This window comes from Rhinopithecus roxellana, chromosome 7, assembly GCF_007565055.1.
Source record: "Rhinopithecus roxellana isolate Shanxi Qingling chromosome 7, ASM756505v1, whole genome shotgun sequence".
Taxonomy (NCBI): domain Eukaryota; kingdom Metazoa; phylum Chordata; class Mammalia; order Primates; family Cercopithecidae; genus Rhinopithecus; species Rhinopithecus roxellana.
The window spans coordinates 18,631,955-18,657,813 of NC_044555.1; the positions used below are offsets into that span (position 1 = coordinate 18,631,955).

Sequence of the window (25,859 nt, forward strand, 5' to 3'; positions counted from 1 at the left end):
GTTTCAGCTTTCTACTTATGGCTAGCCAATTTTCTCAGTACCATTTATTATATAGGGAATCCTTTCCCCATTTCTTGTTTCTCTCAGGTTTGTCAAAGATCAGATGGCTGTAGATGTGTGGTATTATTTTTGAGGACTCTGTTCTGTTCCATTGGTCTATAGCTCTGTTTTGGTACCAGTACCATGCTGTTTTGGTTACTGTAGCCTTGTAGTATAGTTTGAAGTCAGGTAGCGTGACGCCTCCAGCTTTGTCCTTTTGACTTAGGATTGTCTTGGCAATGAGGGCTCTTTTGTGGTTCCATATGAACTTTAAAGCAGTTTTCTCCTATTCTGTGAAGAAACTCATTGGTAGCTTGATGGGGATGGCATTGAATCTATAAATAACCTTGGGCAGTATGGCCATTATCACAATATTGATTATTCCTATCCACGAGCATGGTATGTTCTTCCATTTGTTTGTGTCCTCTTTGATTTCACTGAGCAATGGTTTTTAGTTCTCCTTGAAGAGGTCCTTTACATCCCTTGTAAGCTGGATTCCTAGGTATTTTATTCTCTTTGAAGCAATTGTGAATGGAAGTTCATTCCTGATTTGGCTCTCTGCTTGTCTGTTACTGGTGTATAAGAATACTTGTGATTTTTGAACATTAATTTTGTATCCTGAGACTTTGCTGAAGTTGCTTATCAGCTTAAGGAGATTTTGGGCTGAGACAATGGGGTTTTCTAAATATACAATCATGTCATCTGCAAACAGGGACAATTTGACTTCTTCCTTTCCTAACTGGATACCCTTGATTTCTTTCTCTTGCCTGATTGCCCCAGCCAGAAATTCCAACACTATGTTGAATAGGAGTGGTGAGAGGGCATCCCTGTCTGGTGCCAGTTTTCAAAGGGAATATTTCCAGTTTTTGCCTATTCAGAATGATATTAGCTGTGGGTTGGTCATAAATAGCTCTTATTATTTGAGGTACGTTCCATCAATACCGAATTTATTGAGCGTTTTTAGCATGAAGGGCTGTTGAATTTTGTCAAAAGCCTTTTCTGCATCTATTGAGATAATCATGTGGTTCTTGTCTTTGGTTCTGTTTGTATGCTGGATTACGTTTATTGATTTGCGAATGTTGAACCAGCCTTGCATCCCCGGGATGAAGCCCACTTGATCATGGTGGATAAGCTTTTTGATGTGCTGCTGAATCCGGTTTGCCAGTATTTCATTGAGGATTTTTGCATCAATGTTCATCAGGGATATTGGTCTAAAATTCTCTTTTTTTGTTGTGTCTCTGCCAGGCTTTGGTATCAGGATGATGTTGGCCTCATAAAATGAGTTAGGGAGGATTCCCTCTTTTTCTATTGATTGGAATAGTTTCAGAAGGAATGGTACCAGCCCCTCCTTGTACCTCTGGTAGAATTCAGCTGTGAATCCATCTGGTCCTGGACTTTTTGTGGTGGGTAGGCTATTAATTGTTGCCTCAATTTCAGAGCCTGCTATTGGTCTATTCAGGGATTCAACTTCTTCCTGGTTTAGTCTTGGGAGAGTGTAAGTGTCCAGGAAATTATCCATTTCTTCTAGATTTTCTAGTTGATTTGCGTAGAGGCGTTTATAGTATTCTCTGATGGTTGTTTGTATTTCTGTGGGGTCGGTGGTGATATCCCCTTTATCATTTTTTATTGCGTCTATTTGATTCCTCTCTCTTTTCTTCATTATTAGTCTTGCTAGTGGTCTGTCAATTTTGTTGATCTTTTCAAAAAACCAACTCCTGGATTCATTGATTTTTTGGAGGGTTTTTTGTGTCTCTATCTCCTTCAGTTCTGCTCTGATCTTAGTTATTTCTTGCCTTCTGCTAGCTTTTGAATGTGTTTCCTCTTGCCACTCTAGTTCTTTTAATTGTGATGTTAGAGTGTCAATTTTAGATCTTTCCTGCTTTCTCTTGTGGGCATTTAGTGCTATAAATTTCCCTCTACACACTGCTTTAAATGTGTCCCAGAGATTCTGGTATGTTGTATCTTTGTTCTCATTGGTTTCAAAGAACATCTTTATTTCCGCTTTCATTTCGTTATGTACCCAGTAGTCATTCAGGAGTAGGTTGTTCAGTTTCCATGTAGTTGAGCGGTTTTGATTGAGTTTCTCAGTCCTGAGTTCTAGTTTGATTGCACTGTGGTCTGAGAGAGATTTTGTTATAATTTCTGTTCTTTTACATTTGCTGAGGAGTGCTTTACTTCCAATTATGTGGTCAATTTTGGAAAAAGTGTGATGTGCTGCTGAAAAGAATGTATATTCTGTTGATTTGGGGTGGAGAGTTCTATTGATGTCTATTAGGTCCGCTTGGTGCAGAGATGAGTTCAATTCCTGGATGTCCTTGTTAACTTTCTGTCTCGTTGATCTGTCTAATGTTGACAGTGGAGTGTTGAAGTCTCCCATTATTATTGTATGGGAGTCTAAGTCTCCTTGTAAGTCTCTAAGGACTTGCTTTATGAATCTGGGTGCTCCTGTATTGGGTGCATATATATTTAGGAGCATTAGTTCTTCCTGTTGAATTGATCCCTTTACCATTATGTAATGGCCTTCTTTGTATCTTTTTATCTTTCATAGTTTAAAGTCTGTTTTATCAGAGACTGGGATTGCAACCCCTGCTTTTTTTTTGTTCTCCATTTGCTTGGTAGATCTTCCTCCATCCCTTTATTTGGAGCCTATGTATGTCTCTGCATGTGAGATGGGTCTCCTGAATACAGCAGACTGATGGGTCTTGACTCTTTATCCAGTTTGCCAGTCTGTGTCTTTTATTTGGAGCATGTAGTCCATTTACATTTAAGGTTAATATTGTTATGTGTGAACTTGATCCTGTCATTATGATATTAACTGGTTATGTTGCTCGTTAGTTGATCCAGTTTCGTCCTAGCCTTGATGGTCTTTACATTTTGGCATGTTTTGCAATGGCTGGTACCGGTTGTTCCTTTCCATGTTTAGGGCTTCCTTCAGGGTCTCTTGTAAGGCAGGCCTGGTGGTGAGAAAATCTCTAAGCATTTGCTTATCTGTAAAGGATTTTATTTCTCCTTCACTAATGAAACTTAGTTTGGCTGGATATGAAATTCTGGGTTTAAAATTCTTTTCTTTAAGAACGTTGAATATTGGCCCCCACTCTCTTCTGGCTTGTAGAGTTTCTGCCGAGAGATCTGCTGTTAGTCTGATGGGCTTCCCTTTGTGGGTAACCCGACCTTTCTCTCTGGCTGCCCTTAAGATTTTTTCCTTCATTTCAACTTTGGTGAATCTGGCAATTATGTGTCTTGGAGTTGCTCTTCTGGAGGAGTCTCTTTGTGGCATTCTCTGTATTTCCTGAATTTGAATGTTGGCCTGCCCTACTAGGTTGGGGAAGTTCTCCTGGATGATATCCTGAAGAGTGTTTTCCCACTTGGTTCCATTTTCCCCCTCACTTTCAGGCACCCCAGTCAGACGTAGATTTGGTCTTTTTAAATAATCCCATACTTCTTGCAGGCTTTGTTCATTTCTTTTTCTTCTTTTTTCTTTTGGTTTCTCTTTTCGCTTCATTTCATTCATTTGATCCTCAATCGCTGATACTCTTTCTTCCAGTTGATCGAGTCGGTTACTGAAGCTTGTGCAGTTGTTACGTATTTCTCGTGTCATGGTTTTCATCTCTGTCAATTCATTTATGATCTTCTCTGCATTAATTAGTCTAGCTGTCAATTCTTCCACTCTTTTTTGAAGATTTTTGGTTTCTTTGCGCTGGGTACGTAATTCCTCCTTTAGATCTGAGAAGTTTGATGGACTGAAGCCTTCTTCTCTCATCTCGTCAAAGTCATTCTCTGACCAGCTTCCATCCGTTGCTGGCGATGGGCTGCGCTCCTTTGCAGGGGGAGATGCGCTCTTATTTTTTGAATTTCCAGCTTTTCTGCCCTGCTTCTTCCCCATCTTTGTGGTTTTATCTGTCTCTGGTCTTTGATGATGGTGACATACTGATTGGGTTTTGGTATAGGTGTCCTTCCTGTTTGATAGTTTTCCTTCTGACAGTCAGAAGGACTGTCTGTTGGTCTGTTGGAGATTGCTTGAGGTCCACTCCAGACCCTGTTTGCCTGGGTATCAGCAGCAGAGGTTGCCGAAGATAGAATATTTCTGAACAGCGAGTGTACCTGTCTAATTCTTCCTTTGGAAGTTTCCTCTCAGGGGTGTACTCCACCCTGTGAGGTGTGGGGTGTCAGATTGCCCCTAGTGGGGGATGTCTCCCAGCTAGGCTACTCAGGGGTCAGGGACCCACCTGAGCAGGCAGGCTGTCCATTTTCAGATCTCAACCTCTGCGTTGGGAGATCCACGGCTCTCCCCAAATCTGTCAGACAGAGTTGTTCCCGTCTGCACCGGCCCCCGCTGCTTCCCCTGTTGGTCTTCAGCTGTGCGCTGTCCCCAGAGGTGGAGACTACAGAGACAGGCAGGCTTCCTTGAGCTGCTGTGAGCTCCATCCAGTTCGAGCTTCCCAGCGGCTTTGTTTACCTACTTAAGCCTCAGCAATGGCGGGCGCCCCTCCCCCAGCCTCGCTGCTGCCTTGCGGATAGATCGCCGCAGACTGCTGTGTTAGCAGTGAGGGAGGCTCTGTGCGCGTGGGACCCTCCCGGTCAGGTGTGGGATATATTCTCCTGGTGTGCCTGTCTGCTTAAAGCGCAGTATTTGAGTGGGAGTTACCCGATTTTCCAGGTGTTGTGTGTCTCAGTTCCCCTTGCTAGGAAAACAGATTCCCTTCCCCCTTGCACTTCCAGGTGAGGCGATGCCTCGCCCTGCTTCAGCTCTCGCTGGTCAGGCTGCAGCAGCTGACCAGCACCGATTGTCTGGCACTCCCTAGTGAGATGACCCCAGTACCTCAGTTGAAAATGCAGAAATCACCGGTCTTCTGTTTCGCTCACGCTGGGAGTTGGAGACTGGAGCTGTTCCTATTCGGCCATCTTGCTCCGCCCCCCAGGAATTTTTTTTTAAAAAGCTATTCTAAAGCTCATATGGAACCAATAAAACATTTGAGTAGCCAATGGGATCCTAAGGAAAAAGAAAGGCAAATAAATCACTTTACCCAACTTAAAACTGTATTATACGACTAATGTAATCAAAATAGCATGAAACTGGTATAAAAACAGATACATAGACCGATGGAACAGAATAGAGATCCCAGAAATAAAGCTACTAACCTACAGCGATCTGATCTTAGACAAAGAATTTACAAAAGCAAGGGGAACAGGACTTCCTATGCAATAAATGGTGCTGGGATAACTGGCCAGTCATATGCAGAAAAATATAACTGGATCCCTACATTTCACCTTATGCAAAAATTAACGAAATATAAATTAAAGATTTAAACATGAGATCCCAACCTATGAAAAGACTAGAAGAAAGCCTAGGAGATACCCTTCTCATCACTGGATTAGCAAAGAATTTATGGCTAAGTCTCCAAAAGCAATTTCAAAGAAAATTTGACAAGTGGGACATAATTAAGCTAAAGAGCTAGAGCATAGCAAAAGAAATTATCAAAAGAGTAAACATACAGTCTACAGAATGGGAGAAAATATTTGGAAACCATGCATCCGACGTAAGTCTAATATCCAGAATCTATAAGACACTTAAAGAAATCAACCAGCAAAAAGTAAATAATCAATTAAAGAGTGATCAAATGACATGAACAGGCACTTCTCAAAAGAAGATGTAGAAGCAGCCAACAAACCTATAAAAATGCTCAATATTACTAATCATCAGAGAAATGCATATGAAGACCACAACGAGATACCGTATCACACAAGTCAGAATGGCAATCATTGAAAAAATTGAAAAATAACTGATGCTGATGAGACTGCAGAGAAAAGAGAATGCTTATATACTGTTGGTAAGAATGTAAATTAGTTCAGCCCTTTGGAAAGGAGTTTGGAGATATCTCGAATAACTTAGAACTGCCATTTAAACCAGTAATCCCATTACCAGATATTTACTCCAAGGAAAATTAATTGTTCTACCAAAAGGACACATGAACTTATATGTTTATCACAGCAGTATTCACAATAGCAGAGACATGGAATCAATCCAGCTTCCCATCAAGAGTGGATTGACATTAAAAATCAGGAAACAACAGGTGTTGGAGAGGATGTGGAGAAATAGGAACACTTTTACACTCTTGGTGGGATTGTAAACTAGTTCAACCGTTACGGAAAACAGTATGGCAATTCCTCAAGGATCTAGAACTAGATGTACCATATGATCCAGCCATCCCACTACTGGGTATATACCCAAAGGATTATAAATTATTCTACTACAAAGACACATGTACACCTATGTTTATTGCGGCACTATTCACAATAGCAAAGACTTGGAACCAACCCAAATGTCCATCTGTGACAGACTGGATTAAGAAAATGTGGCACATATACACCATGGAATACTATGCAGCCATAAAAAAGGATGAGTTTGCATCCTTTGTAGGGACATGGATGCAGCTGGAAACCATCATTCTTAGCAAACTATCACAAGAACAGAAAACCAAACACCACATGTTCTCACTCATAGGTGGGAACTGAACAATGAGATCACTTGGACTCGGGAAGGGGAACATCACACACTGGGGCCTATCATGGGGAGGGGGGAGGGGGGAGGGATTGCATTGGGGAGTTATACATGATATAAATGATGAATTGATGGGTGCTGACAAGTTGATGGGTGCAGCACACCAACATGGCGCAAGTATACGTATGTAACAAACCCGCACGTTATGCACATGTACCCTAGAACTTAAAATATAATAAAAATAAATAAATAAATAAATTTAAAAAAAAAAGAGTGGATTGAATAAAGAATATGAAGTACATTTACACCATGAAATACTATGCAGGCATAAAATGGAATAAAATATTCCTTTGCAACAATATGAATGCAGTTGGAGGCCATTATCCTAAGCTAATTAACACAGGAACAGAAAACTAACTACCGCATCTTCTCACTTGTAAGTGGAACTAAACCTTGAGTACACATGGACAGAAAGAAGAAAACAATAGAAACCAGAGCCTACTTAAAGGTGGAGGATGGGAGGAGAGCACGGATCAAAAAACTACCTATCAGGGACTGTGCTCACTACCTGAATGATGAAATCATTTGTACACTAAACCACATGGACACACAATTTACCCATTTAATAAGCCTGCATATGTACCCCCTGAACCTAGAATAAAATATGGAAGGGATAAAAAATAGGTCAACTCCTAGCAGGCCAATTTTCAGTACTCTTTTTGTGCATAATTCTTTAAAGTCACGAAGAGCCAGGATTTATCTTTCTTTTTAACTTTTAAGTTTAGGGGTACATGTGCAGGATGTGCAGGTTTGTTACATAGGTAAACTTGTGTCATGGGGGTTTGTTCTACAAATTATTTCATCACCCAGGTATTAAGCCTAGTATCCATTAGTTATTTTTCCTGATCCTATCCATCTTCCCACCCTCTGTCCTCTGAAAGGTCCCCAGTGTTTGTTGTTCCCCTCTATGTGTTCACATGTTCTCATCATTTAGCTCCCACTTATGAGTGAAAATACGCCACATTTGGTTTTCTGTTCCTGTGTTAGTTTGCTAAGGATAATGGCCTCCAGCTCCATCTATGTTCCTGCAAAGGAAATTATCTTGTTCTTTTCCATGGCTACTTAGTATTCCATGGTGTATATGGACCATTATTATAATGCTGATTCCTAAAATCCATGACCAAATGAGATTTATTCTTAGCATGTTTTTATGATTAATTTAAATTTCAAAATATTCTGCTTTACTATACCACAATTCTATTTATTAGACGACCTTATATTACCTTTAAATCACTTTTTGTAAGTCTAGAAGATTTTAAGTTCCTTGAATGAAGGGACTCTGCTTTGACATTCTTACAACCACAAATAATACAAAATAAACACTCCTTGAATTCATTGAAAAAACAGTAAATGTCAATAACTGGAGTTTCTAGGTGACAGAATTTTACGTTTTCTTTCCACTGTTTCTGAAATTGTGTTGTTTTACCCTTTAAATGAGGGAAAATCAAATTTACCTGATAAGTCATTTTAGTACAGTGAATAGAAAACAGCCTCCTATAATCCAAGTAGGTTTGGATCCTAGCACTATGATTTACTTGTTTAACTATTTAATTTGGTGCAGGTTTATTTAATCTTTCTGAGCTTTGAATTTGTCATTTGTGAACTGGGGATATCTTTCTGGAAAAAAAAAAAACTACTATAAGTATTAAACGAAATTAGTTATAGGAGACACTTGCACAATTTTGTGCGCCAATCCCAGAGTTGGTGCTCAATAAACAGTACTTAGTTTTATTTAAGAACATTGAGAAATATATAATAATCACCCTGATAAGCAAGATAATCCTGCTAGGAACAAAATTTCTGAATTTCTCTGAATTATAAAAGTAGAACCCCCCCCCCAATCATATTAACATTACCTGGAGAAGGCTTGTGTCCAAATATACCATTGAAGAAAGCAGGCATTCGAATGCTACCACCAATATCAGAGCCCACACCAATCACTGAGCAGGCAGCTGCCAGTGTGCAGCCCTCACCACCTAAAGGAAACACAAAATACTTGCAAATAAATAATCTAATATACTATTTGCATAGAATATCTTTTTCCATCTTTTCACTTTCAACCTTTTTGTGTCTATAGATCCAAAGTGAGTCTTTTGCTCACAGCATATATTTAGATCATAATTTTAATCTATTCTACTCATCTATGTTATTTGAGTATATTAAACCATTTACATTTTAAAGTAATTACTGATAAGGTCTTCCCTGAGGATATTTCTCCCCTGGGTCTGTGTTTGTGTTTCTGTTTTTTCTTAATTCTCCCATATAGAAAAGAGCTCTTATTTTTTTTCCCATCAACTTTTAAGTTCTGGGGTTCATGTGCAGGATGTACAGGTTTGCTACATAGGTATATGTGTGCCATGGTGGTTGGCACCACAGATCAACACATCACCTAGGTATTAAGCCCAGTACCCATTAATTATTATTCTTGATGCTTTCCTTTCCCCCAACATCCTCCAACAGGCCCAATTGTGTGTTGTTCCCTACCATGTGTCTGTGTGTTCTAATCATTCAGCTCCCACTTATAAGTGAGAACATGCTGTGTTTAGTTTTCTATCCCTGCATTCGTTTACTGAGAATAATGGCTTCCGGCTCCATGCATGTTCCTGCAAAGGACATGATATTGTTCCTTTTCATGGCTGAACAGCATTCTATGGTATATATGTACCACATTTTATTTATTCAATCTATCATTGATGGGCATTTGGGTTGATTCCATGTCTTTGCTATTGTGAATAGTGCTGCAATGAACATATGTGTGCATGTATCTTTATAATAAACTGCTTTATATTCCTTTGGGTATATACCCAGTTTGATGGTTAATACTGAGTGGCAACTTGATTGAATCGAAAAATGCAAAGTATTATTCCTGGGTGTGTCTGTGAGAGTGTTGCAAAGGAGATTAGCATTTGAGTCAGTGGACTGGGAGAGGCAGGCCCACCCCAATCACAACAGGCACCATCTAACCAGCATGACTAGAATAAAGCAGGTAGAAATTGGAAAGAGCAGAGTTGCTGTGTCTTCCAACATTCATCTTTCTTCCATGCTGCATACTTCCTGTCCTCAAACATCAGACTCCAAGTTCTTCAGCTTTTGGATGCTTGGACTCACACAAATGGTTTGCCAGGGACTCTTGGGCCTTTGGCCACAGATTGAAGGCTGCATTGTCAGCTTTCCTACTTTTGAGGTTTGGGGACTGAGATTGGCTTCCTTGCTCCTCAGCTTACAGATGGCCTATTGTGGGAGTTCACCTTGTGATCCTGTGAGCCAATACTCTTTAATAAACTCCCCTTCATGTATAAATCTATCCTATTCTGTCCCTCTAGAGAACCCTGACTAACACAACCAGTAATGGGATTGCTGTGTCAAATGGTATTTCTGCTAGATTTTTGAGGAGTTGCTACACTGTCTTCCACAAAGGTTGAACTAATTTACATTCCTACCAACTGTGTGAAAGTATTCCTTTTTCTCTGCAAGCTAGCTAGCATCTGTTGTTCCTTGCCTTTTTAATAATTGCCATTCTGACTGGCATGAGATGGTATCTCATTGTGGTTTTGATGGGTATTTCTCTAATGATCAGTGATGTTGAACTATTTTTAATATGTTTGTTGACTGCATGAATGTTTTTCTTTTGAGACGTCTCTGGTCATGTCCTTTGCCCACTTTTTAATGTTTTTTTTTTCTTCTTGTAAATTTGTTTAAGTTCCTTGTACACTGGATATTAGACCTCTATCAGATGGATAGATTGCAAAAATTATCTCCCATTCTGTACGTTGACTGTTCACTCTGATGATAGTTTCTTTTGCTGTGCAGAGGCTTGTTAGTTAACTAGATTCCACTGGTCAATTTTTGCTTTTGTTGCAGTTGCTTTTGGTGTTTTCATCTGAAACGTTCAAAACCTTCAAAAGGTTGTTGTTGTTGGTAGGCTCTTTATTACTGCCTCAATTTTATAACTCATTATCGTTCTATTTAGAGATTCAATTGTTTCTTGGTTCAGTCTTGGGAAGGTGTATGCATCCAGGAATTTTTTTCCATTTCTTCTAAATTTTCTAGTTTTGCCCATACAGGTGTATATAGTGATCTCTGACGGTTGCTTGTATTTCTGTGGGGTCAGTGGTAATAACCCCTTATCATTCTGATTTTGTCTATCTAATTCTTCTCTCTTTTCTTCTTTATTAGTCTAGCTAGTGGTCTATTTTATTTATTTATTTATTTATTTATTTATTTATTTATTTATTTATTTTCAAAAGAACAGCTCCTGGATTCATGGATTTTTGAAGGATTTTTTGTGTCTCTATCTCCTTCAGTTCTGCTCTAATCTTGGTTATTTCTTGTCTTCTCCTAGCTTTGGGATTTGTTTGCTCTCGCTTCTCTACTTCTTTTAGTTGTGATGTTAGGTTGTCAGTTTCAGACCTTTCTAGCTTTTTGATGTGGGGATTTAGTGCTATAAATTTCTCTCTCAACAGTGCTTTAGCTGTGGCCCAGATTTGGATATACTGTGTCTTTGTTCTCATTAGTTTCAAAGAACTTCTTGATTTCTTTGTTAATTTCATTATTTACCCACAAGTCATTCCGGAGCAGGTTGTTCGATTTCCACGTAGTTGTGTGGTTTGGTTTGGGGTGAATTTCTTAATCTTGAGTTCTAATTTGATTGTGCTGTAATCTGAGAGACTGTTATGATTTCAGTTCTTTTGCATTTAATGAGGAATGTTTTACTTCAAATTATGTGATAAATTTTAGAGTAAGTGCTATGTGATGATGAAAAAAATGTGTTTTCTATTGTTTGGGGGTGGAGAGTTCTGTAGATATCTATCAGGTCCACTTGATCCAGAGCTAAGTTCAAGTCTTGATTATCTTTGTTAATTATCTGTCTCAATGTCTGTCTAATATTTTCAGTGGGGTGTTAAGTTCTCCCACTATTACTGTGTGGGATGCTAAGTCTCTGATTTTAACTGACTAAATTGTATGTTTCCATTTATTCTCTTCTCTTGCCACTTAAAGTATAATTTTTTTTTACTTTAATATTTGCCCTTGAGTTTGCAATATACATTTAGAACTAACTCAAGTCTCCTTCAAATGATACTCTGCCACCTCCCAAGTAGTGTAGTTATCTTATAAAGGAACATTCCCAATTCCTTTATCCCATCCCATAAAACATTGTTGCCATTCATTTCACTCATACACAAGCTATAATCACCCAATACATTTTTGGCATTATCATTTTGAACAATTACATGTTAGATCAATCAATAATTTAAAAATACTTTATTTTACCTTTGTTCAATCTTTCTCTAATAATTTTCTTTTCTTTTTATTTTATTTATTTTTTTTAATGAATTCAGGTTTTTGGCCTGTATTCTTTTTTTTTTTTCTCTCTCTCTCTGAAGAACATCTTTTAACATTCTTGCTCTATTGCTCTACTAGCAATAAATTCTGTCAATATTTCTTTGTATCAGAGCATCTTTATTTCTTTTTCATTTCTGAAGAATAGATCTGCTAGACAGAATTTTAAGTTGATGGTTCTTACGATGGTTTAAATATTTGACTCCCGTGTGTGTGTGTGTGTGTGTGTGTGTGTGTGTGTGATGGAATCTCCTTCTGTCACCCAGGCTGGCGTGCAGTGGCATGATCTCGGCTCACTGCAACCTCCACCTCCCGAGTTCAAGCAATTCTCCTGCCCCAGCCTCCCGAGTAGCTGGTATTACAGGTGCCTGCTGCCAGGCCTGGCTAATTTTTGTATTTTTAGTAGAGATGGGGATTCAACATGTTGGCCAAGCTGGTATCGAGCTCCTAACCTCAAGTGATCCACCTGCCTTGGCCTCTCAAAGTGGATGCCCATCTCTTATTGTTTGCATGGTTTCTGAAGAAAATACCAATATAATTCTATCTTTGCTCCTGTATAGATAAGGTATGTTTTTCCTTCTTCTTTAAATATTTTTTTCTTTCTCTTTTATCTTCTAAAGATGAAACAGTAGGCTAGGTGTAGTTTTTTTCAAATATTTATTGTTGTTTCTTAAAATCTCTTTCTTCTCTTCCTAGTGTTCCAATTATATATGTGTATTATATGCATTTGCAATCACACAGTTATTAGATAGTCTGTTCTGTCTTTTTCATTCTTTTTCTTCCTCTTTACTTTCAGTTTTGGAAGTTCTTGTCGACAGATCTTCCATATCACTGAAGGTTTCCTATTTTGTGTACAACATATTGATGAGCCCATCAAAGATGTTCTTCATTTCTGTTATAATTTTTTTATTTCTAGCATTTGCTTTTGATTCTTGAAGTTCCCATGTGTCTTCTTACATTACAGATCTGTGCTTGCATGTTGACCATTTTTTTCCATTATGGCCCTTAACATATTAATCACAAATGGTTTCAGTTCTCAGTCTGATAATCTCAATATCTCTGCCATATTGCTAATCTTGATGCTTGCTTTGTCTTTTCAAACTGTGATTTTGTCTTTTAGTATGCCTTATAATTGTTTTGTTGAAAGCCAAACATGATGTACTGAGATAAAAGAACTGGGGGTATTTGGCCTTTAATGTGAGGTTTTATGTTTCCCTGGCTAGGGGTTAGTCTGTGTTTACTGTCTGCTGTAGCCATAGGTATCAGGTGTAAAATTTGCAACTGGTGCCATTGTTTCCACCTCCTCTGTTGTCTTTGAGTTTCCCTAGAGACTTCTTAAATAACACCTATGATGTATACAGTTCTTCTGGTGTATATAGAACCCCCATTATAGAAAATTCCTATTGGTGTAGTGATAAGGTGTGTGGAGGCAAGGAGAGGAAGTATTTTATAATCATATGATTAGGTCTCAGTCATTTAGTTAGCATGTGCCCCTGCTCTGTGACCCTAACACATGCTTCCCAATTTTATTCTGCTTTGACTCCTTCAGTAGCACAGGAAACCTAGAGAGGACTGGAGTTGGATATTTTCTTTCCCCTAGGTCAAGTCCATTAGTTTCTTGTAAAATGTTACTAAGTTAGGTTCTGATAAAAATAGCTTCTCTGAGGAAATTCCTTGTTAGAGAAACAGTAGGCTTTGGAAGTAGTATTTCAAAAGGGCTACTTTTTCCTTCCCTGTGCAAGAAGCAAGAGAAGATTTCTCTCCGATCTTCACTTGGGAACACAGTAGGGCTCCTGAAGGTAAAACTTTTGAAATTGTGTGAGGCCCCCAAGATCCCCCCACCCAACCACCACATGCATTTTGACTCTTAAACTTTTTCAAAATGAACCTCCAGCAAGTGATCAATTATAGTTTAGGTTTTTCTACTGCTGTGCTGGTTCCCCTGAAATTTTCTGCTCCTAGGCTTCTGTTCTAGCAAGTTTCGATTCTTTGTATCTGCCTGTCTTTCATTCAATTTTGGGAAGAGTGGTTTTCCCATTACCTCGGCATATTGATAAATATAATAATGGTTGTTAATTTTTAGTTTGTTTAGCTTTTGTTCTTATTGTGTGAATTGGAGTAAAAACTTCTAAACCCCATATATGCTAGACTGGAAACCTGAAGTCACACTTAAATTTTTAATCATCACAGTAACCTTACAAGTCTGATTTCTTTAACATGGCCATCTTACAAGCAAAGGAAACTGACTTAATGAGCACCTACTTCATGTGACTAAGGTCATATAATAAAAGAAGTCTCAAATGTCTGTGTAGCTTTAGCACCCACAAGTTTAAACATCATATTTTGCTAACCCACGTATGCATCCATTCAGGCTTAATAAAAGTCTTGTCAATTCTAGTCTCCATACACTTTTTTTTCTAGTCTCTATACACTTTATGATGTTTCCTATCTACATCACTTGTAGTTCGTTCTCAATTCCCTTTGCTGGCTACTTCTCCTCTATCTATCTTCAAAATATCAGAGTTAACCAAGGCTCTCACATGACTCCCATTTCTTCTCCATCAACACACACATATCCTGGGTTTTTGCATCCATTCTTATAGGTTAGAGATGCTATACTGTATCACGTTTATTAATACAATTCATAATTATTATTGCTCACACAGCTCTTGATGCCCTACTAAAATGTCCAACTCACCGGAACTTCCACCTACAATATGTTGTAAATCATATGGGTTGTTTGATCGGCCATAGATCTTGTTACTGGATTCATACCACATACACAACTCACTACAGTTGGTTATGCCAAGGGGAATGGCACCAGCTTCCTTCAGTAATGCCACCACAGTGGCATCTGTTTTGGAAATGGCATTACGGCGGTTCATGAGTCCAGAAGAATTGGGCATTCCTGAAAGAGCCACAGAAAAGAATGTTTAAAAGTTATTAAATAAAAAATAATTGTTTTCTCCTGAGGGGCAAGATGGCCAACTAGATGTAGCCAGAAGGAACATCTCCCACAAAGGGTTGGGGCATTGGGAAGACTGGTTGGGGCATTGGGAAGACACAATCCTAGCAGATCTTCAGAGAGAAGGCATTGAGGGTGGATGGAGGGAAGACACAGATGCTGGGCTGAATGGGGAGGAAGTTGGGAACCCTGCACAGGGCTACTGTTCACTGGGACTTGCTCCTGGCTCCCAGCAACACCTGGGGAAAAGGTGAGTTGAACAGTCAAGGAGCAACCCACTTTCAACATGGGCCTCTAGAATCATAGCAGGAAAAATACCCTTGACCACCACGGACACTTGGATTAGCAGGGAGAGGTGCTCAGAGAAGTGGTAGGGACAGAATTCAAGCTGGAGCAGAGCTGGAAGACTTGATGCCAGAACATCTGGAGGAGCACAACAGGGTTGCTCATGCCCCTAGGCTCGACTGCCTCCCACAGGAGACTTAAGCCCTAGGGGAACTGTCAGACCTGAACTCTGCAGGGTGGTTTTGCCCATGAGACAGGGCCAGTCCAATCTGAGCACCCCTCATTCTGCTGGATTCTCCCAGGGCCCCAGTATGGCCATGCCTGCTTGCAGTGCAGCCCCTAAGTACCTCCTGGGGTCCTGCATCACAGTTCCTGTGCTGGTGGACAGCACCTGACCTGCAAAGTCTTAGAACAGAGCTGCCCCAGAGGACAAGCTCAGCTAGCCCATATCCTCCCACTACGGCAGCCTCCCCTGTGCCACTTCGCCTACATGCACTCGCCCATGACGACCTCCAACATTGTTTTACTGGTACTCGTGTGTGTGTGGGGGCGGGGGGTGGATCTTGTCTTCCCTTCTCTACCAGCACACATAATTGTGTGCACCCTTCCATGCCACTACTCCTGGCATGAGTGCACCCTACCTCTTCCCCCCACTGCACCACCATTGTTGTCAGATCATTGGCAAACAGAAGGCATGCCAGCACTGACCCCACCAGTACCCCCTTCCTGTGCTGAAACAGCTGCCAGCAGAAACTAGGCATAGGAAAAATGGACCCACCCGCACCCTGAGTAGCCACCGCCACCTGCAGGAACATGCATAGAGGGCCCACACAGACCTGTGCCAACCAGAGCACCTTAACCCCATGATAACACTGCCACCAGTGTGAATGTATGCACAGTTGCTGCCGGGAAGCCCTATGCCCCTAGTCGTGCTGTCAATGCAACCAACTACTGCAAACACCTGCATGACGGCCAGCCACTGGCCCACAAAAGGCAATGCTGTCAATACTGGCAATTGCTGCGAATGCTCTCACAAAGGTCAGCACCCTGGCACCTGCTAGCCCCGTGCTGCGGCTGACGAACATAAACCCATACATACTGCAGTGAGAGTTGCAATTGGCACATAAGAATAAGGGCAGAAAAGGCCAGGAGCGGTGGCTCACGCCTGTAATCCCAGCACTTTAGGAGGCCGAAGTCGGCGGATCATGAGGTCAGGAGATTGAGACCACCCTGGCTAACATGGTGAAACTCCATCTCTACTAAAAATGCAAAAAAAAAAAAAAAAAATAGCCGAGTGTGGCGGCGGGCGCCTGTAGTCCCAGCTACTCGGGAGGCTGAGGCAGGAGAATGGCATGAATCTGAGAGGCGGAGCTTGCAGTGAGCCGAGATCGTACCACTGCACTCCAGCCTGGGCGATTGAGCGGGACTCTGTCTCAAAAAAAAAAAAAAAAGAATAAGGGCAGATACTGCTGCTACAGCCCTATGAAGTGCTTTGGCTGGCACTATCCATTGAAGTATTGTGACCAGTGATCTGGCAGCACTTTGCCCCTTATAGTGGTCCAGGAGCACCTCAGCCCTCCCAGAAGGTTCCTAACCTTGAAAAGTCAGAGAAGAAAGTGGGGACGTGATACCAGTCCCCCAGAGTTAGAGCATGCAATCCAGGAGTACTGAGCTGAGTCTTGGCCACCTTAAATATTCCAGGAATGAAGCCAGGCAACTGAACCCACCTTGTACCACAATCAAATCACCCAAGGTCATCAAGTAGAATAAAAGAAAAAAAAAAAAAACTCATCCAAAAAACAACTTTAAATATTGAAGAAACAACAGACCAACAAAAATAGCAACAACTCTGACAATTCAAAAAACCAGTGTTTCCTTTCCTCCAAACAACCACACTAATTCTCAAGCAAGCATTCTTAACCAGGCTGAGATGGCTGAAATGAGATAAATAAAATTCAGAATATAGATAGAAAGAAAGATCATTGAGATCCCAGAAAATATTAAAACCCAATCTAAAGAAGGTAGAATTCACAATAAAAACATACGGGAGCTGAAAGACAAAATAGTCAATATAGAAAAAAAAAAAAAAACCTGATAGAGCAGAAAAACACACTACAAAAATTTCATAATGAAATCACAAGCATTAGCAGCAGAATACCCAAGCTCAGAAAAGAATATTGAAGCGTGAAGATTGGCTTTTTAAAATAAAATAGTAAAACAATTAAATAGAAAAAAGAATTTTTTAATGAACAAAACCTCCATGAATTATGGAATAACATAAAGAGACCAAATCTAGAACTCATTGACATTCCAGAAAAAGAAAAAGAGAAAAAAGGCAAATTAGAAAATATATTTCAGGATACCACCAAGGGGCAAGTTCTCCAACCTAGATAGAGAGGTCAACATTCAAATTCAGAAAATAGTGAGAACGCACACAAAATGCTTCATGAGAAGGTCATCCCCAAGACACATAATCATCAGATTCGCCGCAGCTGAAATGAAAGAAAAAAATGTTAAAGGCTAGAGAGAAAGGGTAGGTCACTTATAAAAGGAAGCCCAATAAACTAACAACAGACCTCTCAGCAAAAATCCTACATGGAAGAAGAGATTGGGGACCTATATCGAATATTCTTTAAAAACAAAAAATGCAACCTGGAGTTTCATATCCAGCCAAACTAAGCTTCATAAACAAAAGAGAAATAAGATCCTTTTCAGGCAAGCAAATGCTAAGAAAATTTGTTGCCACCAGATGTGCCTTATAAGAGCTCCTGGAAGAAGCACTAAATGTGGAAATAATAGGTAATTACAAACCACTACAAAAACACACAAATACACAGACTGTTGACACTAACAAGCAATAACACAAACAGATCTGCATAATAACCAAGTAACAACATGATGACAGCAACAAATCCACACATATCGATACTAACCCTGAATGTAAACAGGTTAAATGCCCCAATTAAAAGGCACAGAGTGGCAAGCCAGATAAAGAAGCGAGACTCATTGGTATGCTATCTTCAACACACCCATGTTATATGCAACGACATCCATAGGCTCAAAATTTTAAAAATTGAGAAAAATCTACCAAGCAAATGGAAACCAGAATAAAAGGAGAGGTTTCAATTGGAATTTATTATCATTATTATTATTATTATACTATAAGTTCTGGGATACATATGCAGAACGTGCAGGTTTGTTACATAGGTATAAATGTGCAATGGTGGTTTGCTGCACCCATCAACACATCATCTACATTAGGTATTTCTCCTAATGCTGTCCTTCCCCTAGGTCCCGAACCCCCAACAGGCCCTAGTGTGTGATGGTCCCATCCCTGTGTCCATGTGTTCTCATTACTCAACTTCCACTTGTGAGTGACAACATGCAGTGTTTTCCGATTTGTGTTAGTTTGCTAAGAATGATGGTTTCCAGCTTCATCCATGTCCCTGCAAAGGACATGATCTCATCCTTTTTTATGGCTATATAGTATTGCACGGTGTATACATGCCACATTTTCTTTATCCAGTCCATCACTGATTGCCATTTGGGTTGGTTCCAAGTCTGCTTTTATGAACAGTGCCACAAGAAACATATGTGTGCATGTGGCTTTATAGTAGAATGATATATAAACTTTTGGGTATATACCCAGTAGTGGGATTGCTGGATCAAATAGTATTTCTAGTTCCAGATCCTTGAGGAATTGCCACATTGTCTTCAACAATAGTTGAACTAATTTACACTCACACCAACAGTGTAAAAGCATCTTTATTTCTCTACATCCTCTCCAGCATCTGTTGTTTCCTGACTTTTTAATGATCACCATCCTCACTAGCATGTGATGGTATCTCATTGTGGTTTTGATTTGCATTTCTCTGAAGACCAGGGATGATGAGCTTTTTTTCATATGTTTGCTGGCCGCATAAATGTCTTCTTTTGAGAAGTGTCTATTCACATCCTTCACCCACTTTTTGATGTGGATGTTTGTTTTTTTCTTGTAAATTTGTTTAAGTTTCTTGTAGATTCTGGATATTAGCCCTTTGTCAGATGGATAGATTGCAAAAATGTTCTCCCATTCTATATGTTGCCCGTGCACTCTGATGATAGTTTATTTTGCTGTTCAGAAGCTCTTTAGTTTAATTAGATCCCATTTGTCAATGTTGGCTTTTGTTGCCTTTTTTTTTTTTTTTTTTTTATGTTGTAGTCATGAAGTCTTTGCCCATGCCTATGTCCTGAATGGTATTGCCTAGGTTTCCTTCTAGGGTTTTTATGGTTTTAAGTCATACGTTTAAGTCTTTAATGCATCTTGAGTTAATTTTTGTATAAGGTGTAAGAAAGGGGTCCAGTTTCAGTTTTCTGCATATGGCTAGCCATTTCTCCCAGGACCATTTATTAAATAGGGAATCCTTTCCCCATTGCTTGTTTTTGCCAGGTTTGTCAAAGATCAGATTGCTGTAGACGTGGGGCATTATTTCTGAGGCCTCTGTTCTGTTCCATTGGTCTATATATCTGTTTTGGTTCCAGTACCATGCTATTTTGGTTACTGTAGGCTTGTAGTATACTTTGCAGCCAGGTAATGTGATGCCTCCAGCTTTGGTCATTTTGCTTAGGATTGTCTTGGGTATCAAAGGTCTCTTTTGGTTCCATATGGAATTTAAAGTAGTTTTTCCCAATTCTGTGAAGAAAGTCAATGGTAGCTCGATGGGGATAGCATTGAATCTATAAATTACTTGGGCATTATGGCCATTTTCACAATATTGATTCTTTCTATCCATGAGCATGAAATGTTTTTCCATTTGTTTGTGTCCTCTCTTATTTCCTTGAGCAGTGGTTTCTACTTTTCCTTGAAGAGGTCCTTCACATCCCTTGTAAGCTGTGTTCCTACGTATTTTATTCTCTTTGTAGCAATTGTGAACGGGAGTTCACTCATGATTTGGCTCTCTTTTTGTCTATTATTGGTGTATAAGAATGCTTTTGATTTTTGCATATTGATTTTGTATCCTGAGACTTTGCTGAAGTTGCTTATCAGCTTAAGGAGATTTTGGGCTGAGACAATGGGGTTTTCTAAGTATACCATCATGTTATCTACAAACAGAGACAATTTGATTTCCTCTTTTCCTAATTGAATACCCTTTATTTCTTTCTCTTGCCTGATTGCCCTGGCCAGAACTTCCAACACTATGTTGAATAGGATTCGTGAGAGAGGGCATCCTTTTCTTTGTGCCGGTTTTCCAAGGGAATGCTTCCAGCTTTTGCCCATTCAGTATGATATTGGCTGTGAATTTGTCATAAATAGCTCTTATTATTTTGAGATATGTTCCATTAGCACCTACTTTATTCAGAGTTTTTAGCATGAAAGGGTGTTGAATTTTATTGAAGGCCTTCTCTGCGTCTATTGAGATAATCATGTGGTTTTTGTCATTGGTTCAGTTTAAGTGATGGATTACATTTATTGAATTGTGTATGATGAATCAGCCTTGCATCCCAGGGATGAAGCTGACTTGATTGTGGTAGATGAGCTTTTTGATGTACTGCTGGATTCAGTTTGCCAGTATTTTATTGAGGATTTTCACAACGATGTTCATCAAGGATATTGACTTGAAATTTTCTTTTTTTGTTGTGTCTGTGCCAGGGTTTGGTATCAGGATGATGCTGGCCTCATAAAATGGATTAGAGAGGAGTTCCTCTTTATCTATTGTTTGGAATAGTTTCAGAAGGAATGGTACCAGCTCCTCTTTGTACCTCTGGTAGAATTCGGCTGTGAATCCATCTAGTTCTGGGCTTTTCTTTTGTTGGTAGGCTATTAATTACTGCCTCAATTTCAGAACTTCTTCTTGGCCTATTCAGGGATTCAGCTTCTTCCAGGTTTGGTTTAGACTTGGGCGGGTTTATGTGTCCAGGAATTTTTCCATTTTTTCTACACTTCCTAGTTTATTTACGTAAAGGTGTTTATAAGTATTCTCTGATGGTAGTTTGTATTTTTGTGGGATCAGTAGTAATATTCCCTTTATCATTTTTTATTGTGTCTGTTCGATTCTTCTCTTTTCTTCTTTATTAGTCTGGCTAGCAGTCTATCTATTTTGTTAGTCTTTTCAAAAAACCAGCTCCTGGATTCATTTTTTTTTTTTTTTTTGAAGGGCTTTTTGTGTGTCTCTGTCCCATTTAGTTCTGCTCTGATCTTAGTTATTTCATGTCTTCTGCTAGCTTTAGAATTTGTTTGCTCTTGCTTCTCTAGTTCTTTTAATTGTGATGTTAGGGTGTCAATTTTAGATCTTTCCTACTTTCTCCTTTGGGCATTTAGTGCTATAAATTTCCCTCTAAACAGTGCTTTAGCTGTGTCCCAGAGATCCTGGTACATTGTGTCTTTTTTCTCACTGGTTTCAAATAACATATTTATTTCTGCTTTAATTTCTTTACCCACTAGTCATTCAGGAGCAGGTTGTTCACTTTCCATGTAGTTGTGCAGTTTTGAGTGAGTTTCTTAATCCTGAGTTGTAATTTGATTGCACTGTGGTCTAAGAGACTGTTGGTTATAATTTCCATTCTTTTGCATTTTCTGAGGAGTGTTTTACTTCCAATTATTTGGTCAATTTTAGAATAAGTGCAATTTGATGCTGAGAAGAATGTATATTCTGTTGATTTGGGGTGGGGAGTTCTGTAGATGTCTATTAGGTCTACTTGGTCCAGAGCTGAGTTCAAGCCCTAAATATTCTTGTTAATTTTCTGTCTTGTTGATCTGTCAAATATTGACAGTGGGGTGTTAAAGTCTCCCAGTATTATGGTATAGGACTCTAAGTCTCTTTGTATGTCTCTAAGAACTTGCTTTATTAATCTGGGTGCTCCCGTATTGGGTACATGTATATTTAGGATAGTTAGCTCTTCTTGGTACAAAGGTCCCTTTACGATTATGTAATGCCCTTCTTTGTCTTTTTTCATCTTTGTTGGCTTAAAGTCTGTTTTATCAGAGACTAGAATTGCAACTCCTGCTTTTTTTTTTTTTTTTTTTTTTTTTTTTTTTTTTTTTTTTTTTTTTTTTTTTTTTTTTTTTTTTTTTTGCTTTACATGTGCTTGATAAATATTCTTCCATCCCTTTATTTTGAGCCTATGTGTGTCTTTGCATGTGCGATGGGTCTCCGGAATACAGCACACCGATGGGTATTGGCTCTTTATTTAATTTGCCAGTCTGTGTCTTTTAATTGGGGCATTTAGCCCGTTTACATTTAAGGCTAATATTGCTATTTGTGAACTTGATCCTGATGAGCATTTTTTCAAATATTTGTTGGCCACTTGTCTATATTCTTTTGAGTAATGTCTGATCATGTCTCTTCATCATTTCTTAATGGGTTATTTGTTTATTAGTTGTTGATTTGCTTAAGTTCCTTATAGATTCTGGATATTATACCTTTATTGCATGCATGGTTTATGAATATTTCCTCCCAATCTGTAGGTTGCCTGTTTATTCTGTTGATGGTTTATTTTGCTGTGCAAAAGGTCTTTAGTTTAATTAAGTCCCACTTGTCAATTTTTCATTTAGTTGCAATAGCTTTAGGGAGTTGACCATGTTTTTTCGGGGGGTGGGGGGACAAGGTCAATATAGAGAAGGGTATTTCTTAGGTTTTCATCTCGAATGTTTTATAGTTTGAGGTCTTACATTTTAAATATTTATCTATTTTGAGTTAGTTTTTGCTATGGTGAAAGATAAGTGTGTAGATTCTGTCTTACAAACATGGCTAGTGAGTTATCCCAGCACCATGTATTGAATAGGGAGTCCTTCCCCCATTGCATATTTTTTTTGGCCTTGACAAAGATTAGATGGCTATATGTGTGTGGCTTTATTTCTGAGTTGTCTGATCTGTTCCATTGGTCTATGTGTCCATTTATGTACCAGTACCATGCTGTTTTGGTGACTGTAGCTTTTTAATATAGTTTTAAGTGGGGTACTGTGATATCTCTGGATGCTATTTGCTTAGCATTGCTTTGGCTATTCAGGTTCTTTTTAGGTTACATATGAATTTTAAAATAGTTTTTTTTTTTTTCCCAATTCTTTGAAAAATGTCTTTAGTAGTTTGGTAAGAATAGCATTAAATCTGTAAACTGCTTTTGGATGCATGGCAATTTTATCAATACTGATTTTTCCAATCCACGAACACGGAATTTTTTTCAACTATTTGTACCACTTCTGGTTTCTTTCAGCAGTGCTTTGCAGTTCTCGTAGAGATCTTTCACCTCCTCGTTTAGCTGTATTCCTAAGTATTCCATTTTATTTGTGACTATTGGAAATGGGATTGTGTGAATCTCAACCAGGACATTATTATGCTACCGATTTACTACATCGATTTTGTATTCTGAAACCTTGCTAAAATCATTTATCAGTTTTAGTAGGATTTTGGTGAAGTCTTTAGGGTTTTCTAAGCATAAGATCATATCATCAACAGAGAGATAGCTTGACTTATTTTCCTATTTGGAAGCCTTTTCTTTCTCTTGTCTGATTGCTCTGGCTAGGACTTCCAGTACTATGTCAAACAGGAGTAGTGAGAGTGGACACACTTTCCTTGTTTCAGATCTCAGGAAGAATGCTTCCAGCTTTTGCCCATTTAGTGTGCCATTGCCTGTGTGTTTGGTATAGATGGCTCTTATCATTTTGACGTATGTTCCTTTGATGCCTAGTCTGTTGGGAATTAGTATAAAGAAGGGGTGTTGAATGATACGAAAAGTTATTTTTCTGCATCTATTGAGATGATCACATGGTTTTTACTTTTAATTGTTTATGTGGTGAATCACATTAAATGATTTGCATATGTTGATCAAATCTTGCATCCCAGGAATAAACCCTACTTGATCACAATGAGTTAATTTTTGTTGTGCTGCTGGATTTGGTTTGCTAGAATTTTATTGAGGATTTCTGAGTTTATGTTAATCAGGGATATTGGTCTGAAGTTTTTATTTTCAGTCGTGTCTCTGCCAGATTTTTGTATTACGGTGATGAAAGCTTCATAGAATGAGTTAGAGAGGAGTCCTTCCTCCTCCATTTTTTAGAATAATTTCAGTAGTATTGGTACCATCTCTTTTTGGTATGTCTGGTAGAATTTGGCTGTGAATCCATCTAGTCCAGGACATTTTTTGATTGATAGGTTTCTTATTGCCAATTCCATCTCAGAGCTCAATATTGGGCTGTTCAAGGTTTCACTCTCTTCCTGATTCAAACTTGGGAGATGGTGTGTTTCCAGGAATACTTCCATTTTCTATATATATTTTTTTAATTTGTGTGCATTCAGTTCTTCATAGTATCTGACAATCTTTCATATTTCCATTAAATAAGTTGTAATGTTATGTTTGTCTTTTCTGATTATACTTATTTGAATCTACTCCTTCTTTTTTAACCTAGGTAGCACTCTAACTTATTTTTATTATTATTATATACTTTAAGTTCTACGGTACATGTGCACAACGTGCAGGTTTCTTACATATGTATAATTGTGCCATGTTGGTGTTCGGCACCCATCAACTCGTCAGAACCCATCAACTCGTCATTTACATCAGATATAACTCCCAATGCCATCCCTCCCCTCTACCCACTCCCCATAATAGGCCCCGGTGTGTGATGTTCCCCTTCCAGACTCCAAGTGATCTCATTGTTCAATTCCCAACTATGAGTGAGAACATGCAGTGTTTGGTTTTCTGTTTTTCCAATAGTGTGCTGAGAATGATGGTTTCCAGCTGCATCCATGTCCCTACAAAGGACATAAACTCATCCATTTTTATGGCTGCATGGTATTCCATGGTGTATATGTGCCACATTTTCTTAATCCATTCTGTCACTGATGGACATTTGGGTTGATTCCAAATCTTTGCTATTGTGAATAGTGCCACAATAAACATACGTGTGCATGTGTTTTTACAGCAGCATGATTTATAATCCTTTGGGTACATACCCAGTAATGAGATAGCTGGGTCATATGGTATTTCTAGTTCTAGATCTTTGAGGAATCGCCATACTGTTTTCCACAATGGATGAACCAGTTTACAATCCCACCAACAGTGTAAAAGTGTACCCGTTTCTCCACATCCTCTCCAGCACCTGTTGTTTCCTGACTTTTTAATGATTGCCATTCTAACTGGTGTGAGATGGTATCTCATTGTGGTTTTGATTTGCATTTCTCTGATGGCGAGTGATGATGAGCATTTTTTCATATGCCTGTTGGCTATATGCATGTCTTCTTTTGAGAAATGTCTATTCATTTCCTTTGCCCACTTTTTGATGGGTTGTTTGTTTATTTCTCATAAATTTGTTTCAGTTCTTTGTAGGTTCTGGATATTAGCCCTTTGTCAGATGAGTAGATTGCAAAAATTTTCTCCCATTCTGTAGGTTGCCTGTTCACTCTGATGGTAGTTTCTTTTGCTGTGCAGAAGCTCTTTAGTTTAATTAGATCCCATCTATCAATAATGGCTTTTGTGGCGGCTGCTTTTGCTGTTTTAGACATGAAGTCCTTGTCCATGCCTACGTCCTGAATGGTATTACCTAGGTTTTCTTCTAGGTATTTTATGGTTTTAGGTCTAACATTGAAATCTCTAATCTATCTTGAATTAATTTACGTATAAGGAGTAAGGAAAGGATCCAGTTTCAGCTTTCTACTTATGACAAGAAAATTTTCCCATCACCATTTATTAAATAGG

General features: G+C 38.9%; 1 protein-coding gene across 5 annotated transcripts in view; it reads right to left on the minus strand.

Annotated features, from left to right (window-relative positions):
- FAAH2 (fatty acid amide hydrolase 2) overlaps window positions 1-25,859 on the minus strand; it is a 273,619-nt gene that overhangs the window by 202,035 nt on the left and 45,725 nt on the right. For all 5 annotated transcript variants that reach the window (XM_030934085.1, XM_030934083.1, XM_030934084.1 and 2 more), the window contains exons 4-5: window positions 14,637-14,846; window positions 8,455-8,574 (exon numbers count right to left, since the gene is read on the minus strand). In XM_030934085.1, coding sequence (XP_030789945.1) covers window positions 8,455-8,574; window positions 14,637-14,846 — 330 coding nt within the window. The remainder of the gene's footprint in view (window positions 1-8,454; window positions 8,575-14,636; window positions 14,847-25,859) is intronic.